Raw genomic sequence first — 16992 nt, 5'->3', positions numbered from 1 at the left:
AGTCAGGAAGACCTGAATTATGATTCATCCTTTGATTTTGAAGAAGACCAGTGACATCAGGGGATTGAGGTCTTGACTTGTGTGTGAAGTGGATTTAAATAAGGCAGAGCTGCACAAAGTCATCAGACTGACTATCTTCCAGAGTCACTGAAGTCCAGTGGCAGGACTAAGATCAAGATGATTGATAATGGCCTGGAATCAGTAGATGACCTAGGCCACCTGGATATCTAACTTAGCTCTAAGTGCCCCTATATGGTCACTGGGACAAACTGTTCTCATGACCCATTCTTCCAGAAGTTTTCACATGCTTGAGCTAGATGTCACCCTAAGTCACCAACAGGTTTGAGGCTACCTGTCTGCTGAGATAGAGTTTCACCAGGGTGTGGCTGCCATACAGCTGCTTGGAGCCCCAGGGAAGAGTGGAGTAAAGTGGACAAAGGTGGATAAGCAGCCCTGCGGGGCTCAGCACGCCCTCACACAGAGATGCTGGTCCCATATATCTTCCAGCACATAGTAGATAGTATATCATTGCTTATTTCCTTCCCTGTCTTGCTGCAGTGAGGACCCAATTGAAATCAACTGAATTCAAATCAGGCCTTGGACTGACTACCTGTATGGCTCTGGGCAAGTCACTTAACCCTGCTTGCTTTAATCTACTGGAGAAGAAAAAGGCAAACGGCTCCAGTATCTCCCCCAAGAAAAACCCATGGACAACATAGGCTATCCCAGTTGTGAAGAGTCAGACATGACTAAATGACAAGTTATTCCTCATCAGTGAAGACAGTTTCTAACAAGGAGTTCCCTACAAAGTAAAACCAGAAGGCCAGACCCCCCAAAAATATATATATATTCAGAAATCATTATCTATTCATTCAGTGGAAATGCGCTGTTCAATTACATGAGCCTATTCACAATAGATATTTATACCTATTAAATGCTGCAATCTATATAGCTCAATAGAGGGTTTATTAAAAACTTGGAGAGCATTGCTACATTCACATTGATTCCTGTTCCCATTTTGTCAGAGCATTTATTCCATCAGTTTGGAGACAGAAGATCTTTAAGGGAGCATGATTTTGCTAAAATGAAAATAGTTTCTTTACCATATCAATATGACAAGTAAAACACTCCCTCCATCCCTCATGCCCTTAGCCTTATAATGAGAAGATTCACTATCACAGATTCAATTGCCGAGTCTCTAAGAAAAATGAATCCCCTTTTTTTTTTGATGTAAAATAAATAGATCTCTGGTCTCACTGCAATGCAGGGGTTGACTGAGCAGCATAAACATTTATTCAAATTCAAAATATTATCCAAATAAATTCTTATATTTCTATACTTTGCTATATATTTCTATGTTCTGTATTGATAGTAAATCAGTATAAAGATGTATTATGATATAATAGAGAGAGTTCTGGATTGAGCAAATGATTGGTCCACAGACTATTAAAATGACTAAGGATCCAGATTCTAAACCTCATACAAATAAAAACTTTGAACTTCTCTGGGTCTTATTTTCCTCATTTGTAAAATGAGATAAATCCTATGATCCCGTAATTTGGTGACTAAAGGAATGACTTGCTGGCCAGAGATTTGGTGTGTAGTCCTATTTTTATTCCCTGAAAACCTGTATGATGCTAGGCAAGTCATTTAAATATTCTATGCCTTAGTACCTATAGCTGTAAAATGGGGATAAGTGTAGTTGCTTCCTCCAATAATTTTGGTAATATTATTTAACGGGAGTGGAAACACCAAGCATTTGAGCATTTGGAAGAACAGGACTTATTAAAACATAATGTTCAAAACTATAGTATCGAGATGTCCGTGGGAACTGAGTATTGATGTCACAACAAAAGATTTCCTTTGGATACCACACCCTATCTATGCAATATGAGGTACATCATGACCAAAGAATGTTAGAACTAAAAATAGGCCTAGAAGCTCATCTCATTTTACAGATGAGGAAATTGAGTCAGAGAAGTGAAATGATGGTCAAAGTCACCCAGATGATCAGTAAGAAAAGCAGAATACTAACTCTGTACCTCTGAGGACAAATCCTGTGACCTTTTCACCACCTCCCTCCTCTATACAAAACTTTTATGTTCATTTATCCAAATTATAGTCTTTAAAGTGGTGAAGACAAATTTGATTTCATATAAAAAAAAAGATCTACTTTCTATGTTTCTTTCAGCATTCTGCTTAGGTCATCCAGATGCCCTGAGTGGGGAGTAATCCTACCCATTCTGTCCCTACCACCACCTGCATTCCCAACTGAAAAGCTAGCTAGAGGGAGGAGGGGAGGGGAGGGGAAAGGAGGGAAGAGACCCTATTTAAACTTCAAAATCATCCCTAGGGTCACAATTCTTTCGCTCAATAAAAAGTCATACTCAAAGGCAGCAGGTGAAGGAAAAAGGCAGAGGCAAAGGGGAAAGACAGAGGCGAAGGGGCAAGGCTGCCAAGGAAGTGACTCTGTAATACAGAGAAGCCAGACTGGAGAAGGGGAGCAGTCCCCAAGCAGTACTCACTTTATGCAGGAAGCCTGAGCCACTCTGAATTTCAGCTCCCTGTACTTCAGAGATCCTTATTTTCCAAACGTTTTCATTTGTTATTTTTTTTTGTTGTTTTAAGAGGAGCCTAGTTGTGGTTCCGTTTTTGACAGAATCACTGCCCAGTAGTTCTCGCTGGGATAGGACACAGCTGGTCCCGAGGGTACCTACGTATGTGGGTTCCGCCCTCCTGCCCAAGTGGCCCCACCTCCTTTCACCACAGAGTCTCACACACCAGCTTCCTTCAGGGAAGAGCAGTGCTTGGACTGATGGGACTGATTTGTCAGAAGAGTTGCTATATATACACTCAATTCAGAATTTTAAACTGTGAAAACATACCACATAATTCACCCAATGTGATTGCTTAGATCAAAATTAGGACACTCAGAGATGCCCTGAGGTTTGGGATTGGACAATGAGGGACCCAAAGCAGCTCAGATTATATACAATAAACCACAAGTGAGCCCAGAAGGTTCTCAAAGGTGGGAAACAAATCCCACTGGGTGCAGGTTATGCTTTTGCTACATCATTTTTTGGAGGGATGGGGTGGGGTGGGATCAGTGGGCAGAAAAGAGCCATATAGCCCAATTTCCCTAGGCTCCATTAAAGATTACTCTGCCTTTATCCCACACCCACTCTATTCCCTTCCTCCATGATTTTATACCTATGGTGGGGATAGGTATTAACAAACTCATTCATAAATAATGATGAACAATTAGTCACCTGGGAATTTTTTTTTCTTCAAAAGATAGTCTGGCTCTCTAATTCAGTATCTAGCAAATCTTATGCTGGAGGCAAAGAAAGGGAGGGGACTAGAGAGTGAAGAGTAATATTTGTAGTCATACATGGTAGCATTGTAGGGACTAGGGATCTGGAAGGCTCTTTTAGGCTATCTATTCCAACCCTGTATTTCACAGAGAAAGAAACTGAGAGTCAGTGAAATTAAGATCTCAAAGGCAAAGGAGAAAAGGCAAAGCTGGAATTTGAACCCAGGTCCTGTGACTCAATTTCCTCGTAAAATGGAGATAATTTGGAGCACCTAGCACCTAATTTTCATATGGTTCTTGTGATGATCAATTGAGATAATATATGTAAAGCATTGTGCAAATCTTAAAGCACTACAAATTCTATAATTATTATTATCATTATGATGAGGTTAGGTTATAGTAAAACTATCATTTCTTAGATTTCTGGGTTCAAATCCTGGAATTTACACTTACTAATTTGACTAATCTATTTAACCTTTTAGACTTCATCATCCTTTCTTAGAAAACAACTGAGAATTGATGACTAATTAAATTATTTTTTAAATTGATGAACATGAAAAGATTATTGAAACATAGTAAACTCATTTTAAAATTATTTTTTTCTATTGAAAGACTGTATAAGAGCTTTCCCAAAATAGGGTTGGCATTCAGATAGGTTTACATACACTGGGAAATCTTAAGGTTAAAAGGGAGATATACTTTAATGTGATTTAATTTATCTTTCTTAATTTTTTTCTTTTTTAAGTTTTACTCATATAAGGAAGTTCCAATAAGTAATGTCTTTTCAGCAAAGCAGATGGGCATGTGTACTGAAATGGATCATCTTAGACAACTGTCTAAACTGAAAGTTTATGTGACTTATCCAGTGTCACATAGTCTGCAAATGTCAGAGACATAATTTAAATCTAGATCTGCTTATGTCCAAAGCCTTCTGTAGGTTTCTTATGCATGGTACACTCTCTCCACACACCTGGAATGTGTTCCCTTCTTTATTTCTGCCTCATAAAATCCATCTCTTCCTTTAACTCACAGCTTGGACACTAACTTTTGCATGAAGTTTTCCCAAATACTCCAACTGTCAGTGCTTTATCTCCCAAACTATACCATTAGTATAGAAGTTTCTATGGTTTGTTTCATTCTTTTTACTTATCTCCCCAGTGCCTGGCACAGTGACTGACTTAGAATTTGTATTTAAAAATTTTTTGTGGACTAATCATCTCTTGTATCTTGTTTATACAATTAATTTCTTGGTTTCATAATTAATATTCCAATGAAAACCAATTGTGTTTCAAAAGTTTTCTTTATTTTAAGGATCTTCATAGGGTAATTTTTTATATTCTACATTCCAAATGACACTGTCTTTATAGTACTCCTATAATAATTAATGGTTAATTAAAATCTTATACTTTGTTTCATAATGTTTTAAAACAAAAGGCAAGCGTCTTCTATTTTCCCATATTAGAAGAGAATTCTTGGTGAAGTATTCCTTCTTATTTTATGCCAACAGGAGGAAAACTCAAACCATTATAAGGGAATAAAATCCTATGTTCAATTGAAAAAGGGCAAGGCAGGTACTAGGAAGTTACTAGAAAGAGTAACTCATAAATTTTGGGGGGTTGGGAGGGGAAGGGAAGGAAAGAAATGTTTATTAATTGTTTACCACGTGCCAGTCACTGTGCTAACAAGTGCATTACAAGTATTATCTCGTTTGATCCTTATAAAAAGCCTGGAAGATGGGTGCTTTTTTTAATAATAATTTTTTATTTTCAAAATATATGCATAGATAGTTTTCAACATTCATTCTTACAAAATTTTGTGTTCTATTTTTTCTCCCTCCCTTAGACAGCAAGTAATCCAATATATGTTAAACATTTACAAATCTTCTATACGTATTTCCACAATTATCATGCTACACAAGAAAAATCAAATCAAAAGGGAAAAAAAAAATGAGAAGGAAAACAAAATGCAAGCAACCAGCAACAAAATGAAAATACTATGCTGTGATCCACATTCAGTCCCTACAATTCTTTTTCTGGATGCAGATGGCTCTCTCCATCACATCTATTGGAATTGGACTGAATAACCTCATTGTTAAAAAGAGCCATGTCTGAGATGGGTCTTTTTAATCACCATTTTTATCCCTATTTTACAGAGACGGAAACTGAGGCAAACAGAGATTAAATTATTTTTTCAGGGTCATAGAACTAGTAAGTCTCTGAGGCTAGCTTTGAACTGAGGCCTTCCTGACTCTTAACCCTAATTGATTCTTCTCTCTAAGATTAAGCCCAAAATCTGATTCTATATGAGAAGTAGAAACAGCCATTTACTTCATGCTTAGTACTCTATCCACGCCACTTAGTTATCCATTTGAAACCACCTATTGATCTCAAAGCTGAAAAGCATTAATAATCTACCCATATCTTAAGATGTAAGCACTTCATGAAAAAAAAAGCTAATTCAATTTCTGTTCTGATTCCACATACTAACATCAGCATATCATCGCATAATAAATAGGTAGACAAATGAATATGAAGAATGATTTTTGCACTTTTTTTAACCTCTACCCCATCACAGATATATGATCTCATATTTAATATTCTCCATCACACAATGACACAATAGATGGTACTTACCGTACTAGATGTTGTTCTATTTGCAGTTATCCTTGAGGGGTCATTGCTACTGTGACTTGCTCTTTTTCCCTTAAAATACAAACAAAATTGCAACATTAGTGAATGGAAATATAACAACAAAGAAGTCAAGCCAAATTTTTCATTTCAATGCAAACTTATTCTCAAGGGAAAAAAAAGATATATATTTTTTGTCACTAGCATATCAGACTGACAAATATCATACTTTACTTGAAAATCAAAGTTTTCATGCTTTGCCTGAAAATCATACAAATTTTAAAAAAGGGATAGGAATAAGCCCTAACATATTTGCAAACATCAAACTTTTCATATCTTTTTCAATGTAAATATTAAAACATAAAAGGGGTTCAAATTCTGTCCGTCTTTTTTAGTGATCGTTTAGAGCTGTGAAAAGGTACCTCAATGTCATCACCACTTTTGGCCCCTCAATGCAATTCACATTCTAAAAGAAGTGAATTTTTACTTAGAAAAAACGCTCTGTTTTGGGGTTGTGTTCCTCAGAGTAAGCACTTTGTCTTCAAGTAGACAACAAATATGACCAAAAATAGACAAAAGCAATGATGTGACAGTGATAATGCTATAACAACATACAATAATCAAATCATGCTCTAACACCTACCAATAAAATGATTATCAATGTACTCTATACACCATCATAAAAGGAGCCTTGATGTGCTTCTTATTGTACACATGGCCCATAAAAATATGGTTCTTTTGTATCACAGACATGATAGAAATCCAATGTGGTTGAAATAATGAACATTAAGTATTTAACTAACACTGATCATGCCTGTTCTCTTAGAATTTAGACGATTTTTCTTTCTTTTGAGAGAGGAATACACTGAACAGCAATTTGAACTGATGTCTTCTTTTTTCAAAGAATCATAAAATTATAAAGGTTCATAGATGTCATCTAGCCCAACTTCCTACCTGATGCAGGAATTCCCTCTACAGCACCTCTGATAAGCAGTCTTGGTCACTTAGTTCTAGCTAAATATAAGAGCATGTAGGTGGAGCAATGGATAAAGTGTCAGGCCTGGAGTGAGGGAGATTCATCTTCAGTTCAAAGACTTCAAAGCTGGTTTTAGACACCAACTGTGGGATCCTGGGCAAATCACTTTCCCCTGTTTGCTGTAGTTTCCTCATTTGTAAAATGAAGGTACATGTGTGTATGTGTGCAAAATTATTTCTAAAGTCTCTCCCAACTCTAAATGTTTGATACTATGATACAGTTCATTTGCTGTAAGTTTGAATGCTGGCAGACTAATAGTTTAAATCCTGATAAAATACTACTACTATTAGTTAGCACTTATATAATGTTTTAAGATTTGCAAAGTATTTTACATATGGCAACTCATTTGATAAGTTACAACATTTCTAAGTTTTCTCCCAACTCTAAATCTCTGATACTATGATATTTTCATTTGTTGTAAGTTTGAATGCTGGCAGACTAATAGTTTAAATTCTGATAAAATTCTTCTTCTTCTTCTTCTTCTTCTTCTTCTTCTTCTTTTTCTTCTACTACTACTACTACTACTACTACTACTACTACTACTACTACTACTACAATCTAGCATTTAAATACAGTGGATTTGCAAAGTACTTCACATATGGTAACTCATTTGATGAGTTACAACATTCTTATGAGGTAGGTGCTATTATTATATCCATTTTATAAATAAGGAAACTGATTCTGAGAGAGGGTAAATGATTTGTCCAGAATCTAGCTAGTAGGAAGTCTGAAGAAGGATTTGAACACATCTTTCTGATTCTAAGTCCAATGCTTTACCTAGCTGATATAGAGTAGGATTGTGGCTTAGTGGAGTCAGGAAAATTTTTATTCAGATCCCATTTCTGATGAATACTGGCTGTGTGATATGAGGTAAATCAATTTTCAGGGCCTCTAAATAACTTTGTAAAACTATATGTTACAGAGTAACTGCTGATTTACATTGGTAAAGGGAATTTTCTCAGTGAAAGTTCCTTAGATCAGTAAAATCACTAGTTTGACAACAACAGCTGATGTTAGGTAGGCAACTCTGAATGATTCATTCATTTATCTACACAGTCAGCAAATATTGTTAAGACTACTTTGTGCAAGTCACTGTGGAAGTTTTGGGGAACTACACAAACTACTGCAATACTCAGATGCATCTATTATCTCAAAAATGGCACTCTTTTCAAAGATGCAGATTGAAAATCATTGACAGCATCCTGTTTGGTTCTTGTCTATGGTTTCCCATAAGTTAGCCACAGGTAATCTACTCCAAGAGCTTGAGAACTTCTCTTAATTATCTTGACATAAGCATATATCCAGATATTAATCTTTTTCTCTTTCTAGATCATATAAGTTTATGAGGACATACTTTAACCAACTACTTATACCCTAGATGGCCTCTACAATTCCCAACCTTGCAGGTTGGGAAAAGGTAGATAGTTGTTCTCAACTATGATCCTTTATTAATTATGAAAAAAAAATCTGGTCTTTTGATTCAGATATAAGCTTGGGCTTTTAAAGTAACTTCATTATTTCCTGAAGGCAATCTAGTTACCCTCCTCATATTGTTCAATTCTGGATCTATTTCCTTAGGGAAATTGGGGAATTCTTTGATTTACTGTATTGAAAAACTTCCTATGGAACTAGCTATGTGTTCTGCTTCCTTCCTATGGGGCATGTATCCTTGCTAAAAGGCACATGCCCTGGAAAAATGACACAGCAACTTCTTATTGCTTCCTATGACTGACAGGTTGCAGCAAAGGTAACTGAGTCAGGAAGAGCTTCTGACTCTGTGGATTATAAAAGGAATTTAGGAGAATTTAGGAATATAAGAGGAATTTCTTTGGGGATATATAAAATACTTTCTCTGTCTTGGACTTCCATTAGGAGATAGGGAAGGATTTCTTTCCCCTCCCTACATCATAACAGAAAAAAGTGCATAGAATTGAGAACATATATTTATTTTGCTTTCTGTTTTCCTCCTTGAGTCAGGTCAACGACCAGCAATCCTGATAACTAGACATTCCCAACCATGATGTTAATCTCATGAGTTTGAAAATTTTAAGAATCCAGTAGATCAACATTTCAGTGGATTTCTGAAATAGTTTCTCAGAAGAGAAGAAGACCACTGATAGCATCATCTTGAACCTGGAAGACCTAGTAAGAACAAGCTAGGAGATCTGGAGCTTGTGAGTTGGTTAAACAGTACATGTCCAAGATGTATTACATTACTAACAATTTAGTGAACTGTTTGCAAAAAAAATGGGGAAAAGGTAGAAATGCCTAATCATCTCTCAAAACCTTGGAATTTGCTCCTTTAAATAAGGACACCCATTTTTGAATATCTTAGACTCTTTCTTACCTCTAATTTCTTATATCTACAATTTGCTAAGTCCTGATGATGCCAATTCTAGTCTCTCTCTTCTATCTGTGTTCTCTTATTTATTTTTTCAGTCATTATCATAGTGTACAAGCCCATATTACTATTTTCCTAGAATGCTGTAGTGGGACCAATAAGTCCCCTTATCTCCACTGTTTCCTTTCTCCAATATATCTTCCATTTGGATGCCAAATCAATCTTCCTTGTGCACAGATCCGGTCATGTCATTCCTGTATTCAACAATCTTCAGTTGCTCCCTTGGTAGGTACTATCCACCAAGTAAAATTCAAACCCTTGACTTTGTCATTCAAGGTATTTCACAATCTTTCCCCAGCCTCCTTTCGAGCCTTATCTTATATGTACCATGTATTCTATGCTCCCATCAAATTGATCTTCCCATCTCTGGAACATACTCATTTCAACACCTTTTCTCCTGTTGTTCTTTGCACCTAGGATAGCCTTTCTCACTCCTACTTCCAGCTGAAACAGTATTCCACCCTTTAAAATTTGACTTAACATGCCACAGCCTCCATAAATCTTCTTCCTTGGTCTCCCAAGTTGATATTAACTTTTCCTTTCTCAGAAATGATTTTGTTTTGTACTTCTCATTCACTTTTCATTTATATTATATCAGCTGGGTTTATGTCATATTGCCTTCTTGGACTATAAGCTTCATGAGAATGGAGACTAAGTCTTATCTAAATTTTTTATCTTCCCTAATGCCTAATACAGTATTCTGTACATTGTAGGCATTTAATAAATATTTATTGAATTAGTACACAGATTGAATTTAGTTTAAATATGAGAAATATGACCCTATGACAACTACAAGTAAAAAGAGATTTAAGTTAAAATGTTTGAAATTATGATCTATTAATTTTGAGAAATATTATAATATTTGACACATTGATATATAATTCTTATCATAGAAAGCCATTATTCAGTAGATTTTTTAATATTACCTTGATTTATAATAATCAAGCAAACTGTGGGAAATAGGCTGACCCTTCTCACTCCTTTACTCCGGTCAGATGGGCTTGCTTGTCTCTATCTGTGAACTTAGTCCTATCCACCTCTTGCCTCCAGTTTTCTCTTTGGTCTCAAGAGAAGCTTCCTTAGTAATGTTCCTACTTCCTAACTATCTCTCCACATTCTTGCTATTCTGTGGATTACTAGAATTTCATGACTACTCCATCCTTTCTTGTCTGTATAGTATGTATGCTAATCATCAATCCTTAATTATGCTCATTTGTCCATCCAGAGCCCCAAGCTCTGCAAGACAGATGCATCTGCAAGATAGGGTCATCTTAACTGGTTGAGCCTAGCATTTATGCTGCCTTCTCTACTTAGGTGATCCCTTCTTGTTGTTCTTAACAGCTTAGCTCTAGGTTAATTGTGTTTCCAAAAGCCTTACATCTGGAAGTCTGTAGGGCCTAACCATTATCAACTAGCTGGCCAAGATGCAAAAAAGTAAAAAATTATATCTTCAAGAAAGAGGCTGATACAACTTCTGCCTGCTTTTTCCTCTGGTCTAATCATTTGGCTGGTGCATCCCTTATGTAGCTAGTAACTTGCCTTAACAATCTATGTAATATAGTGGTTAGAGTACTGCTTCAAATTCAAATTTAATATGTAAAATTCTTCAGAAATTTTTATTCTGAGGCCTCAAGAAGGCACTGAAGTGAATGATGTACCACTGTAGATTATAATAGTATAAGGAAAAGTTTGACAATTTTGAAAAGGCTTCAACAATTAGCCTACTAACAAAACCTGCCAACTAGCCCAATTTAAGGAGACAGCAGCTTATTGTTAGTAGGCTGGCCACTTGGGGATAGAATTCTCTGATCATATACCCCATGAAATAAACAAAGTACAAGAAATTTGGGGAGGAGCATGGGGCATGGAGCCAAGATGGCAGAGGGAAGCCAAGAAGCTCCTGAAGTTTCACATGAAAACTAAGCCTCTAAATAGAGTCTGGAACTGCAGAGCCTATGGAGAAACAGAATGAGACAGTTTTCTAGCTTAAGATAGATTGGAAAGACTTTAAGAAATCAGTCTCACTGGGGTGAAAAAGATGTTCAGCTTGGCTCAGAGGAAAGCCTAGGTCTTAATCATAGTGGATCAGCAATTGAGACCCTCAATCCCAGCTCAGCAGCAGAGCAGACCAGGGGGTTAACCTCTACTCCCAGTGCAGAAGGCAAATTGCCAGCCCGGGAAACCAGGCAACAATAAGCAGGACTAGATCAGGCTATCTCCTGCTCACAGCAGGCACCAAAGACAAAGCTGTACTCAAAACTACACAGAAAGTTTGGGACAGTGCCCCCTGCACTCCAGGCACAGAGCTCAACTTAAAAGTCATGAAATAGAAAAAAAAGAAAGAATGAGCAAGAAACAAAAAAGAACCTTGACCATAGAAAATTACTATGATGACAGGGAAGTGACTGAGAAAAGGACAGAAAGCCATGCAAAACCTCAAAGAGGGATGTGAATTGGTCTCAAGCACAAAGAGCCTTCTTGTAAGAGCTCATAAAAATTTTAAAGTCAAAAGAGAGAGTTAGAAAAAATTGGGAAAAGAAATGAGAAGTACCCAAGAAAGAGTCAACAGCTTGGAATAGGAAGGGCAAAAAATTGACTGAAGAAAACAATTCCTTAAAACATACATGCAAAGAAAAATCACTGAAGAAATTAGTTCCTTAAAAAAACTGCAATTGGTCAAATGCAAAAAAAAAAGTATTTTCTTCAGTGGATTTTTTTTTTTTGCATTTGATCAATTGTACTGTAAAAAATTACTACAGAAAACAACACTTTGAAAAATAGAATTAATCAAATGGAAAAGGAGACAGAAAAGCTAACTGAAGAAAAATCACATATTAAAACAAGGACTGGGCAAATGGAAGCTAATGACTCTGTGTGACATTATCATTATTGTTATCACTCAAACAAATTAAAAAGAAGAAAAAAATAGAAGAAAATGTAAAATATCACACTGGAAAAACACAATTTACCTGGAAGATAGATCCAGGAGAGACAATTTAAAAATTACTGGATTACCTAAAAGCCACAACCAAAAAAGAGCCTAGATAGCCTTCTTCAAGAAATCATCAAAAAAACAAAAACAAAAACAAACTGTCCTGATATACAAGAACCAAAAGGCAAAACAGTCACTGAAAGAATCCACTGATCACTTCTTAAAAGAGATCCCACAAGGAACTCTCCAAAAAATATTGTCGCAAAGCTCCAGAACTATAAAGTCAAGGAAAAACTATTACAAGCTAGCAGAAAAAATTTAAATATCGAGAAGCTACAGTTAGGAGTTACTAGGATTTTGTCAGTTTCTACGATAAAGAAAGGCTTGGAATACCATATTTCATATTGGAGAGGAAAAGACCTTATATTACAACCAAGAATTAACTACCCAGAGAGAATGAGCATCATATTTCAGGGGAGAAGAGAGACTTTCAATGAAGTAGAGGGTTCCAACCATTTCTATTGAAAAGACCAGAACTAAACAGAAAATTTTATGTACAAATACAATACTCAAGAGAAGCATAAAAATGTAAATGTGAAAGAAAAAAAATGTTACTTAAAAGTTAAACTGTTTATATTTTTACATAGGGAGATGATACTGATAACTCTTGAGAACTATATTTTTTATTAGGGCCATTAGAAGGGGTATACCCAGACAAAGCGTGTGGGTATAAGTTGACTTTGATATGATGATATTTTTGAAAAACGATATTAAGGGATGAAAAAAGGACTGTACTGAGAGAAGAGGAAAGGAGAGGTAAAATGGGATAAATCAGATCACATGAAGAGGCACAAAAGACCCTATTAGAGTAGAGGAAAAGAAAGAAGAGGTATGAACATTGTTTGAAGTTTAATCTCATTAATTTTGGCTCAAAGAGGGCATAATTTACACATTCAGTAAGATAAATAGAAATTTATCTTACCCTATAGGGAGGTAAGAAAAGAAAGGGAAAAGAAAAAAAGGGACTGGATTGAAGAAAGAAAGAATTTTTTTTCAGATTTAGGGAGATGTAGGTCAGAAACATAACAGTGATAAGGAGGGACAAGGTGCAAAAGTACATAAAGGGGAGAAAATAAGATGATGGAAATAAACAGCTAGTAATCATAACTGTGAAAGGGATGAATTCTCCCATAAAACAGATGCATATAACAGAGTGGATTAAAAACCATAATCCTACAATATGTTTACAAGAAACACATCTGAAACACAGAGATACACAGAGTAAGAATAAAAGGCTGGAGTAGAATGGATTGTGTTTCAACTGAATCAAAAAAAAAAGGAGTAATTATAATCTCAGTCAAAGCAAAAACAAAAACAGATCTCATTAAAAGAGATAAGGAAGGGGCATCTTATTAAAAGGTATCATAAACAATGAATTAATATCAATACTTCACACATATGTATCAAGTAGAATAGCATCCGAATACTTAGAGAAGTTAACTCAGTTACAGAAAGAAAATGAAAGCAAAACAATATTAGTGGGGACTTTAACTTCCTTCTCTCAGAATTAGATAAATCTAACCACAGAATGAACAAGAAAGAAATTAGTGGGGTTAGTAGAAACTTCAAAAACTTAGATATAATAGACCTTTGGAGAAAATTGAATGGGGATAGAAAAGAATATACTTTTTTCTTAGTGGTACATGACACCTACACAGAAATTGACTAAGTATTAGAAAAGAATATACCTTTTTCTTAGTGGTACATGACACCTACACAGAAATTGACTAAGTATTAGAGCATAACAATCTTACAACCAAATGCAAAAAGGCAGAAATAGTAAATGCATCCTTTTCAGATCATGATGCAATAAAAAGTACACTAAATAAAGGGCCAAAGAAAGACAGACTACAAACTAATTGGAAATTAAATAATCTAATCCTAAAGGATGAGTGGGTCAAACAACAAATCATAGAAAAAGAATCAATAACTGCATCCAAGAGAATGACAATAATGAGACAACATATTAAAACTTATGAGATGTAGCCAAAGCTGATCTTAGAGAAAATTTTATAGCTCTAAATGCTTACATAAATGAAATAGAGAAAGAGAAGGTCAGTGAATTGGGAATGCAACTAAAAAAGCTAGAAAAAGAACAATTAAATGACAAATTAGAAATTCTGAAATAAGAGGAAAAAATATAATTGAAAGTTAAAAAACTATTGAACTAATAAATAAAACTAAGAATTGGATTTGTGAAAAAAATCAACAAAATAGATTTTTTTCTTTTCTTTTTCTAATCAAATTAATTTATCTATTAACTATCAGCATCAAAAATAAAAAGGGTGAACTTACCACCAATGAAGAAGAAATTAATGCAATTATTAGGAGCTATTTTGCCCAACTACAAATTTGATAATATAAATGAAATGCATAAATACTTACAAAAACATAGATATCCCATATTAACAAAGGAGGAAATAAATTATTTAAATAGTTTAGAAAAAGAAAAAATCTCTAGGGCCAGTTGGATTTACAAGTGAATTCTACCAAACATTTAAAGAACAATTAATTCCAATACTAGTGGAATTACCTAAACCAGGAAGAGCCAAAACAGAGAAAGAAAATTACAGAGCAATCTCCTCAATGAATATTAATGTAAAATTTTAAAACAGAACATTAAAAAAGACATCAGCAGGATAATACACTATAACCAAGTGGAATTTATACTAGGAGTGCAGGCCTGATTCAATATCAGGAAAATGATTGCCATAATTAGAAAGAGAAATTCTATTTAAAATAACTGTAGACAAAATAAAATATTTAGGAGTCTACCTGTCAAGATAAACCCAGGTTCTATGTGAACACAATTATAAAACATTTTTCACACAAATAAAGTCAGATCTAAACAACTGGAAAAATATCAGTTACTCAGGGGTAATAATAAAATATAACCAATAATAATAATAATGGAACATGACAATAATAAATAAATAAAATATAAAATATAATAAAAATGACAATTCTAACTAAATTAGTTTACTTATTTAGTGCCATACCAATCAAATTGCCAAAAAATTATTTTTTTAGAACTAGAAAAAATGATAATAAAATTCATCTGGAAGAACAAAAAGTCAAAAATATCAAAGGAATTCATGAAAAAAAAAATGCACAGGAAAGTAGCCTAGCAGTATCAGATCCAAAACTGTACTATAAAGCACTAGTCTATACAACCATCTGGTCCTGGATAAGAAATAAATGGTGGATCAGTGCAATAGGTTAGATACACAAGGCGCAATAATGACTATAGTAATTTATTGTTTGTTCCTATATGAATCTACCCAAAGACTGAAGCTTCTGGGATAAGAACTCATTATTTGACAAAAATAGCTATAAACTCTGGACAACAGAATATCAGAAACTAGATAGAGAACAACATCTCAGACCCCAGACCAAGATAAGGTCAAAATGGGTACATGATTTATACATAAAAGATGGTACAATAAACAAATCTGAGAGATAATTTACCTCTCAGATATTTGGAGAAGGAAGGAATTTATGTTCAAATAAAAATTAAAGAACATTATGAAATGCAAAATGGGTAATTTTGATTATACTGAATTAAAGAGGTTTTGCATGAACAAAAGCAGTATAGACAAGATTAGAAGGGAAGCAGAAAGCTGGGAAACATTTTTTTATCAAATGTTCTGATAAAGGCCTAATTTTTAAAATATATAGCGAATGGAGTCAAATTTATAAGAATAGAAGGCATTCCTTAGTTGATAAATAGTTAAAGGATGTGAATAGACAATTTTCAACTAAAGAAATTAAAGCCATCTATAATCATATTAAAAAGTTCTAAATCATTATTGATTACAGATATGCAACTCTGAGGTACCATTTACACATCTCAGTCTGGCTAAGGTGAAAGGAAAAGAAAAAGATAAATGTTGGAGGGGATATGGGAAAACTGGGACACTAATGTATTGTTGGTGGAATTGTGAACTGATCCAACCATTCTAGAGAGCAATTTGGAATTATGCTCAAAGAGCAATAAAACTGTGCTTTGATCCAGCAATGTCTTTACTGGGTCTGTATCTCAAAGAGATCATAAAAAAGGGAAAAGGACCCACATGTGCAAAAATATTTGTAGCAGCTCTTTTTGTGGTGGCAAAGAATTAGAAAATGGATAGATACCCATTAATTGGGGAATGGCTGGAAAAGTTATGGTATATGAAAATAATGGAATATTATTATTCTATTTGAAATGATCAGCAGACTGATTTTAGAAAATTCTGGAAAGATTTACATGAAATGATGCTGGGTGAAGCAAGTAGAATCAGGAAAACATTGTACACAGCAACAGCAAGACTGTGTGATTATCAACTATGATAGCCTTAGCTCTTCTCAGCATGACTCAGTGGTCCAAGGTGATCAATGTTCGAAGGCAATAACAATAAATTTTGAATAAAAAATGCATTCCACATCCAGAGAGGGAACTATGGAGATTAAATGGAAATCAAAACATATTATTTTCTATTTTTTTCTTCTGTTTTTTTTCTCTCATGGCTTTTCCCTTTTGTTGTGATTTTTCTCCCTCAAAATTATTCATATGGAAATATGCAAAAATAAATGAATATGTATAACCTCACAATTAATTTTTGTGAGCAAGAAACACAAAAT

General features: G+C 34.7%; 1 protein-coding gene across 1 annotated transcript in view; it reads right to left on the bottom strand.

Moving 5' to 3' along the window:
- CAST (calpastatin) overlaps positions 1 to 16992 on the bottom strand; it is a 137945-nt gene that overhangs the window by 96366 nt on the left and 24587 nt on the right. The window contains exon 3 of the mRNA XM_051994099.1: positions 5947 to 6015. Coding sequence (XP_051850059.1) covers positions 5947 to 6015 — 69 coding nt within the window. The remainder of the gene's footprint in view (positions 1 to 5946; positions 6016 to 16992) is intronic.

This window comes from Antechinus flavipes, chromosome 1 (genome assembly GCF_016432865.1).
Source record: "Antechinus flavipes isolate AdamAnt ecotype Samford, QLD, Australia chromosome 1, AdamAnt_v2, whole genome shotgun sequence".
Classification (NCBI taxonomy): domain Eukaryota; kingdom Metazoa; phylum Chordata; class Mammalia; order Dasyuromorphia; family Dasyuridae; genus Antechinus; species Antechinus flavipes.
This window is presented reverse-complemented; position numbering and strand designations above follow the sequence as displayed.